The sequence below is a fragment of the Scophthalmus maximus genome, chromosome 8, assembly GCF_022379125.1.
Source record: "Scophthalmus maximus strain ysfricsl-2021 chromosome 8, ASM2237912v1, whole genome shotgun sequence".
Lineage (NCBI taxonomy): Eukaryota > Metazoa > Chordata > Actinopteri > Pleuronectiformes > Scophthalmidae > Scophthalmus > Scophthalmus maximus.
Genome location: NC_061522.1, coordinates 6,117,478 through 6,134,278, shown reverse-complemented (window position 1 = coordinate 6,134,278; position 16,801 = coordinate 6,117,478). Strand labels below are relative to the sequence as shown.

The following is a 16,801-nucleotide window of genomic DNA, read 5'->3' as shown; positions in this document are numbered from 1 at the left end:
TCTCAGATTGGTGGGTAGCGCGTCTGTGGAAGTTCACTCACTTATAGCCCCTTTAGTAAATGTGTGGGCGTGCGCCGGGGGAGAATCCCTAACACACATCTCGTGGCCTTTTGTTGTAAGGCTTCGTGCGTGTACCGCTGCCAAATGTGCATGACTTACAGACCGGAAACTCACTCACTTGCGGGCACATGAACGGCAGCCACGCCGGCGTGTTCATGTGAATGATGATCGAGCGTTAGAAAATAATTCAGCCACTGTACGTTATCGTGCGATGCTGCCAGGTGTCAGTTGAAGGCATGGGGGTCGTAACCTTTCAAACCTCTTCTTTTTGTTGTCAGTAGAAGGCTTAATGTCTTTTTCAACACTACAGCAGTTTACTCTAATAAGGCTAAATATCCCCAAAAGACTTTTAATTCAGATTTTTTTTTCTTCTCTCCATTTAAGGAATTATTTAACATTTTGGAAAATATGTTTATATGCTCTAATCACAGAGTGAGATATCAGAAGATCGATGCCGCCAATGTTGGTAGCTTACCATAAATGTGGGGCTACTGCTATTTGGATTAGCTTAGCATGTCGAATGGAAACTGGGAGGGAGACAGCTAGCCTAGCCTAGCCTAGCCTAGCCTAGATGTTGAGTGGCCTCCTAGGCTTTGTGTGTTTATCATTGGACAGAGCCAGGCTAGCAGTTCCCTTGTTTCCTTTTCTTTGTGCTAAGCTATAACCTCACTGAACGCTTGGTCTTCTTTACTTCACAGACTTTCAAACCTCTTCATTTTGTTATCAGAAGAAACCCCCTACAACACTTCTGATTTCCAGGAGTTTTCTTAAAAATTAAGAAAAAGAGTATTTGCTTTAATCACAGAGTCTTCAGATGAGAAGATTGACACATGTGATGCTACTGCTAGCAGCGGAGTTAGCTTAGCATGTCATGGAGAATGGGGAACAGGGATGCGGGGCTAACAGCTAGCCTAGCTTAGCTTATTCAGTGGTTACATGAGTATGAGTGAGCATTAGACGCGCTGGCCTGATTTAGTTTTTGGTGTTGTCGTTGATTTTGTCAGGCTTGCCATTTTCCTAATTTCCTGCTTTGTGCTAAGCTAAGCTAGCCAATTGCTCCGCATCTTCTTTTTCCGCACAGACACACGAATATTACCAATTTTCTCATTTGCATAATTTCCCCAAAATATCAACTTTCTCCCTCTTTTTTTTTGTTGCTGAATATAGCAGCTACTTTTACTTTCACGGGTTGGATGCGCAATCCGAGAGGGGCGAATGTCACCTCTCGTTTTAAGGTATAGTCTCAGTCGAAACGTGTCCGGTGAGAAGAACAATGCATCGCATGGGATACGTGTTCACTTTCACACACAGAACACCACTGTTGTTTGTCTCTACGTCGTTTTCATGCACTGCAACCGCCTACTTCCTTTTTAGAACAGGGGATGTCCAGCTTCCTCTGCTTGCTACACCGAACCCATGACAACTGATTCACCCAGCACGACTGTACGTGTCAAAACGATACTTGACGACCAAGCGACTGCAGACATATTTTTTTTAAGCCACCACCTTATTGTTGAGGGTTGTGTATATACAATGTTGGCGGTAACTTCAACTACCGCACCCCTGCAATGTTTGCAACAACAGCTGGGAATCTGGCAGTCGCGGTACAGCGGGCCCGTTCAGGCAACGCTGGGAAGGGGTTTTCCACCATGCACACACACACACACACACACACACACACACACACACACACACACACACACACACACACGTGACATGGATGGACACAAAATAAAAGACAGACGCAGACTTAAGATTAAGCAGCGCCAACATTTCCGTGGTTACGCTGTGATCTGCGGTCACAGCTCGAGGCTGCCGACTGACACAAGAAATAACATACACTGCACAATAATGAGCATTTAAAAATGTATATAAATCACCATGAGCTGAAAAAGGTGGGTAAACGTTTTTTTATTACAAAAATAATGTGCCCCCCCCCCCCAAGGAAAAAAAAAATCACATTGTCAGTTGGGATGCAATCTCTACATTGATAGTTTTGAAAAAGTGGATCTCAAAACATTTCGCAATGTTATGTATTTGTTATGTGATCCCACATGTTTACCAGGGGAAAAAAAAATCTCGGCTTTGTTGGAAGAAAAAAATGAAAGGCATTGCACTAAAATGATCCGCCTTTTCCTGTATATGCAGAAAGAATAAATATTAAGTTATAAATTTGTTCAATATATAATTTACAGAACAGAAATATGTTAAGTTCAATCAAAAATAAACTATCAAGAGCACCGACATTGTCAACTAGATCACTAGTTCCAAAATAAGAAGCTTATGCATGAATCTTATGCAAAAAAATCAGCGTACAATCCTACAATTAGTTTTTGGCTAAATCTCAAGAAAGTGCAACAGGTTTGTAATTTGACATATTGAGGTATATGATATTTGACATATTGCATCGACATCCTCTCCCCCTCTCCACGATAATCCCCTGTATTGCCACAGGGCTCAGGAACCTGACACTTTTTTTTTTTTAAACTAAAGGCTTGATGAATTCATTTCTCTCGTAACAGGGGAACTGGGGGTTGTACAGTTTTGCTTCCCTATGTACAAACATCTTTAAAGTCAGTTGATTCATTTGTAGTCGCGCCTCTCCAAAAATGGAAACTCCACTCAGGTTATTTTCTGCCGTGTAGTGCCGTTCGTCAGTGTTCATTTACTGTCAGGAAAAGATAAACTGTTTTCTTTTTTTCAAATGAGTGTTCGTTCACAGTTTGGCACATTCCTCCCAGTGTTTCAGGTACTCTGCCGTGTCCGTGTCGCTGAACTTGGCCTGGCAACGTGGACACTGCAGCTCTGACAGGCCGAGCAAAATGTCGCTCCAGGCCGGGCTCGGCGTTGTTGCTGCAGCCTCCGCCGCCGCCGCCACGGGCTGCTGCTGCGTCTCAGCGGTGGTCCTCAATAGATGCTCTGTATTGTCCTTGTGTCGCCTGGAGGAGATCCTGTGGCCTATGTGAACGCGACACATGGGAACCACGTCTCTGGTCTCTCTGGTTGCTCCCTGCTGAAAAAAAACCACGTGACATAAACTGTTAGGACTTGCGCCAGCCACACGCATATGGGAACACGATAACTGCGAAGGGCGGGATGTTGTCTCACCTGTTTGTGTAGCTGCTGTTTCAACTGGTACACTTGCTCCTTGAGGTCTTGGATGTGGCCCTGTGCTCGCTCTCTGTCAGTACGCTCCGACTTAAAGTCCTCTGTGTAGATGAGGACCTGAAGAATGAAAGGAAAGATTTCTCTTTATAACATACGTCTACTCAGATTCCGTTTAGCAGACGACACGTCGCAGACTATAAAAACGGTACCGACCTGCTGCTCCAGCGTTTGGATGCGCTCCTGGTCGTGCCTCCTTATCTCCTCCACTTCTATGCCCAGCCTCGCACACTCGCTCATCTTCCCTTCCAGTAAGCCGTTGAGCCTGGAAATCTCCTGATGAAGCAACCCGGTGGTGACAGAACCCAGCCCGGGCAGCAAGCCCTGCCCAGTGCTCTCCTTCAGCCTCTGACACAGACCTCGGATGTAGTCCTCCCTGCTGGAGTCGTACTTCTGCCACTGGGAATTCAAACCTTGTACCTAAAAAAAAAAAAATAGGAGCAATTACAAAGTTTAGACCGTCTGATTACACTCTGGTGTTGAATATACCATTCAAGTGATGTATGTAAAGCACATTAATATTGATTTACTTTCTACTTAAAGACTTACGTATGCCACTCGCTGCTTTAGCTGTTTATTCTCCTCCTGAAGTTGAAGGACTTGAGCGTTAACACCACTCACGTCGGAGGATTCTGCCGTCTATGGACGGTTAAAGAGAAGTTACAGCATCGCCCTGTAGGACAATCTGAGTAAAGACACCAGCCACTCGACGAAGTCCAACACGTGCAAAACAAAGCAGAAGGAATCTCACACACACACACACACACACACACACACACACACACACTCACACACACACACACACACCCACACACCTTAGCCTTTTGCTGCTGGGCCGCCACCTCCACCACCACGTCTCCTCCTCCCCCCTCCTTCTCCTTCTCCAGCCTCGCCAGCAGCTCCTGGCACACCTTCACGGTGGTGCCGAGCTGGCCGCGCAGCTGGTCGGCCTCTTCCACCAGGGACGTGCACAGGACGGCCCGGGTGGCCTCGGCCCGCTCCCTCTCCTCCAGGGCCGACCGCAGCCTCTGGATCTCGCGCTCCTTCTCGTGCTCGGGCTGACACCGCACGCTCTCCAGCTCCAGCTCCTTCTCTCGGAGCTGCACGCTCAGCCTCTGGATCTCCTGGAGGGGAGGGGGGCCGAGCAATGAGCATGAGCAGTTTGTAATGTGCAGGCTTTTGGGTGCATTTTATGTATTAAAAAATAAAGGTACCATACAGCTATTTTCAAATCTGCTATTACTACTTTTTGTTACACTATTATAACTATGCAACTATCTGTTACACTATTATAACTATATAACTGTCTGTTACACTATTATAACTATACAACTATATGTTACACTCTTATAACTATATAACTATTTGTTACACTATTATAACTATATAACTGTCTGTTACATAATTATAACTATACAACTAGTTGTTACACTATTATAACTACATAGCTATTTGTTGCACTATTATAACTACATAACTATCTCTTACACTATTATAACTATATAACTGTCTGTTACACTATTATAACTATACAACTATATGTTACACTATTATAACTATATAACTATGTGTTGCACTATTATAACTATATAACTGTGTTGCACTATTCTACCTACATAAGTATCTCTTACACTATTATAACTATACAACTATTTGTTACACTATTATAACTATACAACTATATGTTACACTATTATAACTATATAACTATGTGTTGCACTATTCTAACTACATAAGTATCTCTTACACTATTATAACTATACAACTATTTGTTACACTATTATAACTATACAACAATGTTTTACACTATTATAAATATACAACTATTTGTTACACTATTATAACTATACAACTATATGTTACACTATTATAACTATATAACTGTGTTGCACTATTCTAACTACATAAGTATCTCTTACACTATTATAACTATACAACTATTTGTTACACTATTATAACTATACAACAATGTTTTACACTATTATAACTATACAACTATTTGTTACACTATTATAACTATACAACTATATGTTACACTATTATAACTATATAACTGTGTTGCACTATTATAACTACATAAGTATCTCTTACACTATTATAACTATACAACTATTTGTTACTATACAACTATTTGTTACACTATTATAACTATACAACTATTTGTTACACTATTATAACCATACAACTATTTGTCACTGAACATATTCAGAAAAAAAGAACATTATTATTATTATTATTATTATTATTATCACAAAAAAATATTAAATTGGATATATAAATTGAACTCGCTAAAAGCACTAACTAACTTATTCCCACGCGCCATCACACGAGTGTCTCTCCCTTCTTCCTCGCGTACCTCTTCCAGCCGCGACGCCCGCAGCTGCGCGTCGCTCCTGCGCTGCTTCAGTTTGCACATCTCCGCGCACAGGCTCTCCAGCAGGGACCTGGACGGCCCGAGCGCCACGGAGCCGACGCCGTCGCCCGCCGACACGTAGACGCGCTCGTAGCGGCCCAGCCTCGCCTTCAGGTCGGCGATGATGTTGTCCTTGACGCGGACCTGCCGGTGGAGCAGCTCCGTCTCCTGGCGCGTCTCGTGGTACAGCGTGTTCAGCGTGCTGGCGCCGCGCGCTCGCTCCATCGGCGCGTCGCCGTCCTCCGCGCTCCGGTCCGCGGCGTCCATCGGCGAGCAACTTCGGATTCGAACAGAAAGAGACAGCAGCGCTCAGTAATCCAACATCCGACGCGTCTTCGCTCGTCCGCCGCGCGCGCCTTGTGTGTGTGCGTGCGTGTGTGTGTGTGTGTGTCGTCGACTGGTGTCGGTGGTTTGGCACATCCGCGTCGACAATAATATCCCCGCGCAGTCCGAGGGGGATTTCCTAGGGAACTTCCCCGCGTACTTTTTCGAGCTTCGTCAAACCGAGGAGGGCCTGGCTGCCGCCGAGCCACTCATCGTCGACCGTCACCGGCGCGGCGGCGCAGGAGGGGTTTTATGGGCCCCTTTGTGTGTGTGTGAGTGTGTGTGTGTGTGTTGGCACAGACGCATCGAGGAAAAACACAGAAACACGTTCGAGACATTTGTGAAACGTCAGGGTCGGACCGCGCGAGACGCGTTCAGGCTCCCGCTTAACGGCTGGACGAGAAATGACGTGCGACGCGTTCAGAGCCGCTCGTACAACTCCAACTCTACCCAGACTCGTTATTTGATAAGACATAGATTTGGTTTTTTTTTCAATCTCCCTACAAGTGTCGTTTTAGTTTTACTTTCATGAATGAGTCTGAGCCTGACAAAGAAACAAGGACAAAAAAAACAACGTACAATTCCGCCAAAAGTTGACGTCGTGATCTCTACCGGAAATGAGGGGCTAAAGTTGAAGTCCCCTAAACTATTAGCCAATATGTCCTCTTTTCTTTTTTACAGACAATGCATATTTAAAAGAATGACTTTTTTCCCCCCCAGCGGTAGTTTACAGGGTTTCCACCTCCACGCACGCCCCCTGAACGTCACACCAGGACATTACGCCTGTCACAGCAAATTCCCCATTTAAAACCTTGGTGTGTTGATCTTCTTCTTTCTCTTCTCCCTCTCTGCTGCGTGTTTTATTTATTTACTACAAGGCTTTTATTGTGACGTCATCTGAGTGTTTGGTGAACTGCGCACATACCTTCAAACATGTCTGCACTGTAGTTGCCTCCAGACTTCTCACCATTGACATGATTCGTAGTTGTACAGTTGGAGCCGTTTTTCATGGTCTCTTCTTCATGACCCTCTGGGGACATTTCTGCTTTCTGAAACTTTGGAAATATCCGCTATCGTTTTGCAAATTACAAAACAGAGACAATATCAACAGAACTACAGTGCCCGTATTACCTCATGTGCTTCACATGTTACTGTATATTAGCCTTGTGATTCACTTATGATGTCATGTATTCCTGAGAAGTACAGGATTAGTGTTTTACAGGTGAAAACATTTCTCCTGTTCAAGTCCACAGGCTTTGGCATGGTCATTTAAAATAATTCAGATTTTAAGTAGGGTTGAAATTGACCATTGATCATCAGTTCAGCTGCAAATTATTTTCAAATCAATCAGTGTTCATAAACGAATAAATAAATAAACTAACATTTCAAAACTTCTTGAATTTTTTTTTGCATTGTGTCACTGTTTTTGCTTTGGTCACCACAATAATTGACATTCATTTATTTTGTTGTTGTTTGATTTCAGCTCTAAACATTAAAAAATGACAATGATCTTGAGGATGTGGATCACATGTTCTAAAAGGCACCAATGGAAACTCATCCTTCTCAATACTGCGGTTCCCGTTAAGCCGGGAAAAAAGAAATCTGCAGCTTGAACTACAAAAAAAAAAACCTACTTCTGAGTCTCATCAGGTTAAAAAACATGTTTTGACTCCTGTTGAGACTGAATGAAAACTAGAGACTTACTGTCATTCAAGAGGTTTCCTCAGTTCCACTGGTTGCTGGGGAGTCCCAGGTATTTCTGGGTCAATCCCACCATAAAGTCACAGTGGTGACTCATCAGAGTCATGTGGCCGTCATGTGACCGTGGTGAGTGTCACATGAATCAAGGTGTGAAGTGATACAAAAGACACGTGGGAAGAAGTGGGTGCCAGGATGGAGACGTGAGTCACACAGCGAGGTGCCTGAATGTGGCGTCCCCTTCCTCATTTGGTTCACACCTTGAACTCTCGGCAGCTCGTGGGACAGCGACCTAAGAGATGTGAACATAACCACAACTCCCAACCAATGGGAAGATCCCGACGGTGTATCAAAAAGCCCACAGTCCACCGGGTTGTTTTTATTTTGAAATGTCATCCAACCAGGTAAACCGGGTAAGCACATGGTATCTGGCTGCATGACCCAGGAAAAAGTGGACGATCCCCCGAGTTGTTCGCTTTAGTGCTCAAACGATTAGTTGACAGAAAAGTAACGACCAGCCATACGTTGATGATCGAATCGTTTAAGTCAAATCGAGGGGGAAAAAAATGCCAACACTTCTCCCAACTTCACAAATTTCTGCAATTATAACTGAACTGGATTTTACTCTTTCAAAATTGTGTGAGACACTTTTGGTGGGTAAGTAAGAGTTATTTTAATATGACACTTGTCAAAATAAAAGTTACAGAGAGATCATTCATCCGTTTCAAAATACAAGGCAAGAATTCAAACTCCCGAAAAGTTTACGCGCCAATAGACAATACGTGGAATATCTTTTAAGCCTCGGGCCTCAACTCAAAGCCACAGTTTGTGAGCGGTACGAGAACTTCCCCACAGTAATCAAGTTATGAAAAAACCAACAAATGAGTATCAGGAACAAAAACAAAACAGGTGCCACATGGTCAACACATAGAAAACGCGATATGAAAGTAAATGTATACAAACATTAAAGGCCCACATTTAACACAACTGTATGATTCTTATTTTGTAGCATTACAGCCCTCAATTGTTTAACAAGATGGTGCAAATATTTCATAGGAAAAACAAATTGTAAATTCAGATCTGAAGTTCATACACTTGGCGGCCACATTCCTCTTAAAGCATCCAAATGAAGAGCGAGTTTTACAACCGACGTCCACAAGATGGCGGTGTTTGATCAATAATTCATTGTGCAGATTTTTATTCCGCTGTTTATCCCCGTGGATTATTAGGATTATTTTTGTAATCCCCTTTTATTCATGACTATATCGGTTTCCGAACTTTGTTATTTCTTATAAACACATCACTCGGTTCGTGGGCGATTTTAAAACCATGTTGGCAGCTTTTAATAGCCAGAAACATTGTAGAAGAATAGAATGGACTGTATTAGATATTTACACGCTTATATTTTCAAAAAGGAAAAACAATTTTTTCTTTACATTGCACACACACACACCACATCATGGTTATCTGCGCCAAACCAAATCACTGCTCATCAAATCAACGCCGCCAACCAAAAACTCCGATATTCATCTTGCTACTCAAACAACGGGATGAAGATGCAAACCAAACTTTACATAAAAAGTTTAAATGACAAGTGAAAGTCTGCCGTAGAAAAATATCAGTTATCATATTGCCGTAGAAAAGTATGCACTGGCTCAAGTACAAAAAAAGGGTTTGCCAAGAATATTAAAAAGTTGAACAGGAAGAGAATATAGCCAGCTATCTCTCATGTTTTACTTGAGAAAATGGTAGGAATATAAAAAAACACAAAGGTTTTGTGTTATTGGATATTGGGGATCACAGCTGCACTCAGCGTGCGCCTCACAAAATGACATTTTTTGTAATTGGACAACTAGAAATTAGTTTTCATGGGATGCATATACGTAATTTAGAAATATAGAATTTTAATCGTGGAGTCCCGCCTCGAGCAGTCGAGGCCTTGGACTCGTGGGAATACAAGTTGTTCTCTTTTTTAATAGGACTTTTGAACAATTCCTGCTGTGGATCATCTGACCCTGTTTGTGGCCTCCCTCCTCACAGGAGGCAGAAAAACATTTTTTGTTTCCTGGAGAGGAGAAGGAAAAATATTGTTTTTAAGAATGATAAACTCACCCCCATCTGCAGGACTTAGCAGTAGGCCCACATCTGCCACTGGTTATTAGAGTCATTTTTTTCTTTTTTTAAATGCTGGATAGTAAAAAAAAAAAAAAAAAAAGAAAAGAAAGAAAAAGATTTCACATGCAATTACAGATTCCTCTGCATCAGGGACACCAGGGCTGAGGGGCAATTAACTGCAATTAATGAGGTGACAGCGAAGACGGCTCCTCGGAGGGATGGAGGGAGGGAGGGATGGAGGGAGGGAGGGAGGGAGGGGCTCAGTGAGACGTTGGATGAAAGCCACAAAAATCTCAATTTCTATTTCTATATTTACTAACCTTTGCGTCTGCACCGGGTACAATTGGGTGGGTGGGTGGGGGGGGGGGGGTATTTGGAAACATAAGGTCAATATTTTGGCCTTATGGATTAATGTGAAGCTTCATTACATCTACTGGTGTGCAAGGCAACCTTCCAGAAAAATCCTTAAGATTATAGGATCAAACAAAGTTATTTTAGCCATGCAGTCTTATATGCAGAGCCCCGACCGATGTTATCGGCCAACTGATTTGAGCCTTTCAATGTTGGTTATAACTTCTGTGTATTTGGTTGTAATTGAAATATCAATTTATAGTTATTTGTGGTAAAGTTCATGGTTAAACAAAAGCATCAAGCCTCAATCACATGTCTTCGTCACAAAGGTTTGATAATGACATTTTAGGAATCATTGACCGATTAAAAAAAAATCTCTATATATATATTTTGGCTGATGTATCTGTATCGGGGATCTTGTACTCCCATATATCGATATCGGCATCGGCCCCCAAAAATCCGTATCGGTCGGGCTCTACTTATATTTGCCCCGTGTCTATTTTATCAAACCTGTTTAAATGATAAACCGAGGGTGACAGGTGGAAGGATGTTGTCTTTGGAAACCCCTTTGTTGCATATTAATATTTGAGCGCAAACCAATCATGAAAATGTGAACGGGGGGGGGAAAGAGCTCAACTGAACTTCGTCTTCAACAGTAACACATACAGTTTTTTCTCTTCTCTTCCCCCCTCCTTCCTTCCTTCCTAACACTGCAGCTTGCGGATGCTGCGGGAAATCCTCTTGAACTCGCGCTGGCCCTTCTGCCAGCGCTTCAGCGAGGTGATGACCAGGTGGCCGTCCAACTTCTGGCCCATGACCAGGTAGGCGGCGTTGATGTCGTTCATCTCCTCGCAGATGCACTGCAGGCCGTCCCTCAGCCACAGCACCGTCTTCCTCAGGTCGTGCTCCGTCACGCCGTTCAGCTTGTAGATGGTCTTGCTCTTGGTCTCCGGCACTATCTTGGTGTCGCCGTTGATGTAGGAGATCTCCTTGACCTTGATCTTCAGGGCTTAGAGAAGCGTGCAGCGGAGAGGGTCAGGATTTGGGGAAGTGGCACAGGCACACACACAGACACAGATCATCCATTTGGACATGAAAGGAACTTTCTAAATGAAATCCAACAGTGAAATGGGTCCTCTTGTCCCCTGGAAAAACTTCCTTCATGACCACTTGGGGCCCCTGGGCTTTTACCTGAGGAACAACTGCTCTAAAAAAAACAAAAATGGGTGCATGGGCGGACTTACCAAAGTCATTCTTACACAGGTTGTCCACAATTTCGTTGTCATTTTCATCCGTCTCCTTGCAGGCGTCACACACTCTGGGCACTAAAACAGCCGACGAATGAGATGCAAAAAGAACCATCAGAGATTAAAAGCCTTTCAGACTGAACAGGTAATAATGTTAGATCATGTGCCAATTCACAACACAAAATGTTATGTACACACACATACATTTTATGATAGAGAAAAAGGGTTCTGTGCCAAAAAAGGTGAGTGTGACATGTATGGCTGTGCAAGTCAACATGCTCATACCTTCTTTAGTGGCTGGCACCGCGTTGTCGACGCCGGCGGGCGGGATGCACAGGTCGTTGTCCAACGGGAACCGCTCGCAGTCCAGCATCTTCGGCCACGGGAAGCCGAACGCGGACATCACGGGCGCGCAGCCGCGCTTGACGCTCTCGCACAGGGACCTGCACGGCTGTATGGGCTCGTCCAGGTCGTCCAGGCACACGGGCGCGAACAGGGAGCACAGGAACTTCCTGGTGTCCGGGTGACACTGCTTCTGCACCAGCGGGATCCAGGACGAGGCTTGCTGCAGAACCTCGCTCATGGTCTCGTGTCCGAGCAGGTTGGGCAGGCGCATCTCCGCGTACTCGATGTCGTGGCACAGGAGCAGGTTGGCGGGGATCGGCTTGCAGTGGTTCTTCTTGTGGAACAACTCGTGCTGGCCGAAATTGTATAATCCGTGGATCGCCTGCGCGCACGGTATTGTCATCAGCCACAGCAGCGTCGCCGCAGGAGTCAAGCCTCTCATTTTGGTTTTTGCGCGTAAAAAGGGTCGTACAGTGGGAATGTAGACGGTCGATCGGGGGCTGCTGAGCATCAGTCAGCGTGGATGGAGCTTCTGTCAGTGGCCAGCCCCCCACTGCAACAAGGGGTTTTCTTCCAGGCGTGTCTGGGTGGAGTCTGTGCGTCGTGCGTAAAGGCCACTTCTGCCTTTACGCACTTGGTCTCATCAGGTGAGACCTAGATTCAAGTCAAAAGAAGGAACAAAACCAAATTCTTCACTTTGTTGCTCCTCAGGATTTTTCTAATTATAGCTCTTGTGGTATTTTATCACCAGTCGTCCTTTATTTTTTTTTTTTTTTTTTTACAGTTTCCTTTTTTAATCATATCCTGCCCTTCATGGAAATCATAACACAAGGCGTCTGACAGGTTTTCCTCATTACGTCCAGATCAACAGAAACACGCCCCCGAGTGATCCCTCACCTCGCTGCTCTTAGACCTACACACTGTAAATAGTTTGGAAATGTTGTCAGTGGGGGCATGTGGCTCGGTTCAGTGGAGCGTTAATTTTCCATCATTAGGGGTGTGTATGGTGGTGAAATCCTCTAGGGCATGCCCCACAGGTTCATACCACATGATGAAATATTGTTCGCGCTGCCTGGTGTGTGAGAGAGGGAGACCTCCACTCAGCACACCCAAGGGGTGAAACCTAATCTGCCCCCCTCCCCTTGCTCTGCAGCTCTGGCTCCCATCCACCCTCAGACCCCCTCGAGCCCCAGTCTGTACCAGACAGCAGTGTGGTTCTTCTCAGGCTTCGCCCTGCGTCTCTTCTCTCCCCCTTGGAAGGAGGTGAAATAAGCCAGCGCTGCAATCGAGTCTTGAACTTGGGCAGTTCACCCAAATGACATTTTTTTCCTCCATCTGTTGCCATGACTCCTGCATGCCACCCCGGTGCAGTGGAGACAAATGCACGTTGCGCAAAGCGACATCGCCAACAGGTTTTGCATTTTCCAGAAGTAACTGACTGATGAGGATCAGTCTTTGTTGTCACGGCTCAGTCGACCTTTCCCACTCAGCAGCTCCTTCACTCATTCAAAAAAGGTTATGAGTCGCTTGTCTTAAGGAACAACTATTTGCATTGAAAACACAGCTGTAGTTTATCTGCTCCGAATTAAACTTGCCATTAAAGTTTATAGCGCTACATTTTTTTAAGCAGAACTGAACAAAGTGGACATTTTGGCAAAGGGCTCCGACTTCACTTGTCTTTCTTTCCGTATAAAATACTAAACAGAAACCTATAAACGATTTGGTGAACCTGGCACATGTATAATTAGTGTTTTATGAATTAAAGTGCGGCACCCTCAAATTAGGTGCTAGATTGTTCTGCAATTGGAGAAACAGTAAGTGTTTCCCATCTCCTGTCGGAATTAAATGAGATGCCTCGTTGTGACTTTCAAAATTGACACTTGATTCATTTTTGTTTATAGTTAATTGAGTTTCTTACCTGTTTTTTCGTACTTGTATAGGGTTTATTGCTCGAGGTATCGGGCCTCAGAGACACCCAAATACAACATTGAAGAAGAAATGTGATCATTTTAAATCTTTCACTTATTGCCAATGAATACTGCGCAAAGACCAAAACCAATAACGAACAGACAAGTACTGTCTGTGAACCTAACACCTGATATAACTCAGTTCTCTGACCACAGAGCTCCAATCAAAAGGAGATGTGAAAACTATCGAAAAATACCCACACCAGCTGAAAGTAGTCACCCACAAATGCACATTGTATCGCAGTTTGAGTAACATTTCCCAAAATATACGGTGCCCAGCAGTCGATGATGTTACATTGCCTGTTTGTGGAAGGAAACTGTATGACCTGTCGCTGTGACTCATTTTCAAAGATTCTGGATTAAAAAAAGAAGAAGAAAAGATGACTGAAAATGAAAAGGCTTAGGTCCTTAGTGCCTCGGACAGGAAAGAAGGACTAATGCATTGTTGGGTTTGAGTCTCATTATCTTATGATTCGTTGATGATGACAAAAAAATTCCGGAAAAGAACAACCTTCTCCCACTGATGTTTTTTTTCCAATTTTAATTACTGAATTCTTTTCCCAATTACGTTGCGATGAAAAACTAGATTGCTGCTTGGATTATATAGAGATTCTACTTTTTCTTCTCATTACTGCAGAGAAAGTTCATAATGACTTCAGACACAACTATATTCTATTATTTACTTATCGTTAACATTTGCCCTTGTTGCCTGAACCCGACCACAGATGAGTCAGGATCGGCACCCCGGCCTCTTCCGATCAACTCTACTGCTGTTCATAAATACAATGATTCAGTCATTAAATCAGACCACAATCTTTTCCTAAACCCTAACCAAATGCCGCGAGTGCCTAAACTCAACCATAAAGAGGCGCCGTTTCTTCTGAGGAAAGATTCTCCCCAAAACAGTTGACAGTGACGTCTGTAATGTGGGTGAACGCACACTTCCATCGAGGTTGACAACGTGACGAATCAGGGACCTAACTGCTTCTTCAGTCTTCGGCGTCAAAGGTTTGACCTGCTTTTTATAGGGCAACGATCCCCCCCCCCCCTTCGTAGCCCCTTCCCTTCCAAATGTGTTAATTCTATTCAGGTTTAAGAGCTGGAGCCCCTTGTTAACCTGCAGCTGGACTCCTTATAGACGAGCAGCAGGTCAGCTGGGTAAACTGTACCTGGTAGAGGTCACATGCTAACCTCTCCTGGGAGATCGTCTGTTAACAGTCCTCTGATGCACTCGTCTCGCTGTTGAGGCATCAGGTATATATATATATATATATATATATATATATATATATATATATATATATATATATATATATATCAAACATGTGGTAAACTAAAGTCCAACTGATACATCCCAGATGCTTTAGTTCATCTTTCAGAATTAAAAGGGTTTAAATGAATGAAAGGAGCTGAAAGCGGATTAATGGTTTGGTTTGGATCAAGCCGTACCGAGCGCGAGGCTTTATTTCTCCAACCACAGAAAACTTGCAGCGTCCATTAACAATACAGTTTCTCAGACAGTTAAAAAGTCGGAGGCTCGGGACGGAGGTAAACTGATCCCGGGCCCTGTGCCCGAAGTCGCCCCAGCGGGTTCTCATTACAACTCCGAAAATGAGACGCAGGTTGTCAGACCCTCTGGTCCATCTGTCATTCGTTCTACCTACCTTCCCCCTCCCCCTCCCCTCCACCTTCGCCTTCCTTTATTCTTAAAGAATCGAGGGCGGGACTATCGTCAGAGACGATCACAGAACGACGGTTGCGGGTTCAAACCAAAGGCAAACCTCTGCTGAAATGTTTGAGGAGTCAATTTATTGAATGCTCGTGAAGAGTCCTCTCAGCGTGAGGAGCATCAAAGCCGTCGGGGCTGCGATAATGTGAACCAGTACAAGTATAAGTCCTCGTTTTTTGGTAGATCCCTAATAGTCAAAATGGCCTCAATACAGGATGTTGGGATTTAGGTAGAAGGTGCATCTGATCCGAACAAATTAATGGATATGTCTAGTGATATTCTATACTTATTTTACTGGCAACATATCCCATTAAATGGCCAACACCAACAATGAATTGATCCTAACGCCTGGTATAACTTATTCTTCTGTGCCATCGATGTCCATTTGTCCACTTTGTTTGTTTCCATTAGAAATAAACTGTGTGGAACCAATCCTGCATCAAATGGGTATCACACATCTGCTGTTTTGGGAAATGTCTTACCTCCGATATTGAACAACGTGTTTGTGATCGTTTCTTTCTTATTTCGTTTTCCCACCCCTGTTTTAAGATTGATGTCAGGATGACATGAACTAGGGGCTGAGCACCACAGACCGGCTGGGGAACTGGTAGAGTATTGGGAGATGGACTAACGTGCAGTAGCGTTGGCCTTTCAAATTGCATTTGATTACAACTACGAATACCGTTCATGCGGGATGGTGCCAGTCTTTATCCATTAAACCTCACTGGCCTCAAATCATTATTTAAGTAGAGCACTATAAAAAACAAAATGATCCGCAAGGATTCACTGTAAGAACCGCTCGTCTTTGCTGGTCTTCCAAGGCCCCTCGACTGCCAACTGAGAATCCACCATACAGCTCTGAACATTGTCCCCGAAGTGCACTAATGAGCTTGTTAACTTCAATCACTCCTTCCACGTTGACATTCGCGAAGGAATGTATCCCATCCAAGAGGAATTAATCTCATTAGAGCTCCATAGTCATATAGATTGTCCCCGCTTCTCCGTAATTGATGTTCCCATTGAACAGGTCTAATTGACTCAGTATGGAGTTTCGGAGCAGCTGTGGGATACTCTGCCAGACTTTGGCACAACCAGATGTGCGTTAGAGATGTGTACGTCGCAGTATGTGGAGGAGGATGCGAGAATATTTGTACGTTCCGTTGTTAAGGTATAAGGAATACCTATTGAAATTCAGACCGTCATTTGAAGCAATAACGTGGACATTTGGGGAAACATATTAAATTAAATGAGAAGACTGATCCAAATCTTTTATCTTTACTTACTGTACAATGAATATGAGGCTACAGTGGGCAAGTAGTTGGCTTAGCATATTTTAGCATCCTGGAAACAGCAAGTCGGACTTTGTCCAGAGGCCAGAACACCTACC

At 43.9% G+C, this 16,801-nt stretch overlaps 2 protein-coding genes across 4 annotated transcripts; both read right to left on the bottom strand.

Moving 5' to 3' along the window:
* Positions 1 to 1,955: 1,955 nt before the first annotated feature.
* Positions 1,956 to 7,682, bottom strand: tnip2 (TNFAIP3 interacting protein 2). 3 transcript variants are annotated; one of them, XM_035638017.2, is made up of 8 exons: positions 7,667 to 7,682; positions 6,888 to 7,017; positions 5,582 to 5,915; positions 4,041 to 4,349; positions 3,775 to 3,864; positions 3,382 to 3,645; positions 3,169 to 3,285; positions 1,956 to 3,073 (listed from the first exon to the last, which is right to left on the bottom strand). In XM_035638017.2, exons 3-8 carry the CDS (start codon positions 5,903 to 5,905, stop codon positions 2,777 to 2,779), a joined length of 1,401 nt encoding a protein of 466 aa, XP_035493910.1. In that variant the 5' UTR covers positions 5,906 to 5,915; positions 6,888 to 7,017; positions 7,667 to 7,682; the 3' UTR covers positions 1,956 to 2,776. The 3 variants fall into 3 exon arrangements, with proteins under 3 accessions (XP_035493910.1, XP_047190005.1, XP_047190004.1); XM_047334049.1 differs by lacking the exons at positions 6,888 to 7,017; positions 7,667 to 7,682 and having other exon boundaries at positions 1,956 to 3,070; positions 5,582 to 6,815; XM_047334048.1 differs by lacking the exons at positions 6,888 to 7,017; positions 7,667 to 7,682 and having other exon boundaries at positions 5,582 to 6,806.
* Positions 7,683 to 8,308: 626 nt separating this feature from the next.
* Positions 8,309 to 12,291, bottom strand: sfrp2 (secreted frizzled-related protein 2). The gene is made up of 3 exons (XM_035638422.2): positions 11,659 to 12,291; positions 11,371 to 11,451; positions 8,309 to 11,135 (listed from the first exon to the last, which is right to left on the bottom strand). Exons 1-3 carry the CDS (start codon positions 12,227 to 12,229, stop codon positions 10,831 to 10,833), a joined length of 957 nt encoding a protein of 318 aa, XP_035494315.1. The 5' UTR covers positions 12,230 to 12,291; the 3' UTR covers positions 8,309 to 10,830.
* Between the last annotated feature and the right edge of the window lie 4,510 nt (positions 12,292 to 16,801).

Excerpts from the sequence above, each read along its gene's own strand:
- tnip2 (XM_035638017.2), bottom strand. The coding sequence starts at position 5,905 with ATGGACGCCGCGGACCGGAGCGCGGAGGACGGCGACGCGCCGATGGAG. Across the intron at positions 4,350-5,581 it reads GGGCGTCGCGGCTGGAAGAG|GAGATCCAGAGGCTGAGCGT; the intron begins GTACGCGAGGAA and ends CCTCCCCTCCAG. Across the intron at positions 3,646-3,774 it reads TAAAGCAGCGAGTGGCATAC|GTACAAGGTTTGAATTCCCA; the intron begins GTAAGTCTTTAA and ends TTTTTTTTTTAG.
- sfrp2 (XM_035638422.2), bottom strand. The coding sequence starts at position 12,229 with ATGCTCAGCAGCCCCCGATCGACCGTCTACATTCCCACTGTACGACCC. Across the intron at positions 11,452-11,658 it reads GGTGCCAGCCACTAAAGAAG|TGCCCAGAGTGTGTGACGCC; the intron begins GTATGAGCATGT and ends CGGCTGTTTTAG. Across the intron at positions 11,136-11,370 it reads CCTGTGTAAGAATGACTTTG|CCCTGAAGATCAAGGTCAAG; the intron begins GTAAGTCCGCCC and ends CGCTTCTCTAAG.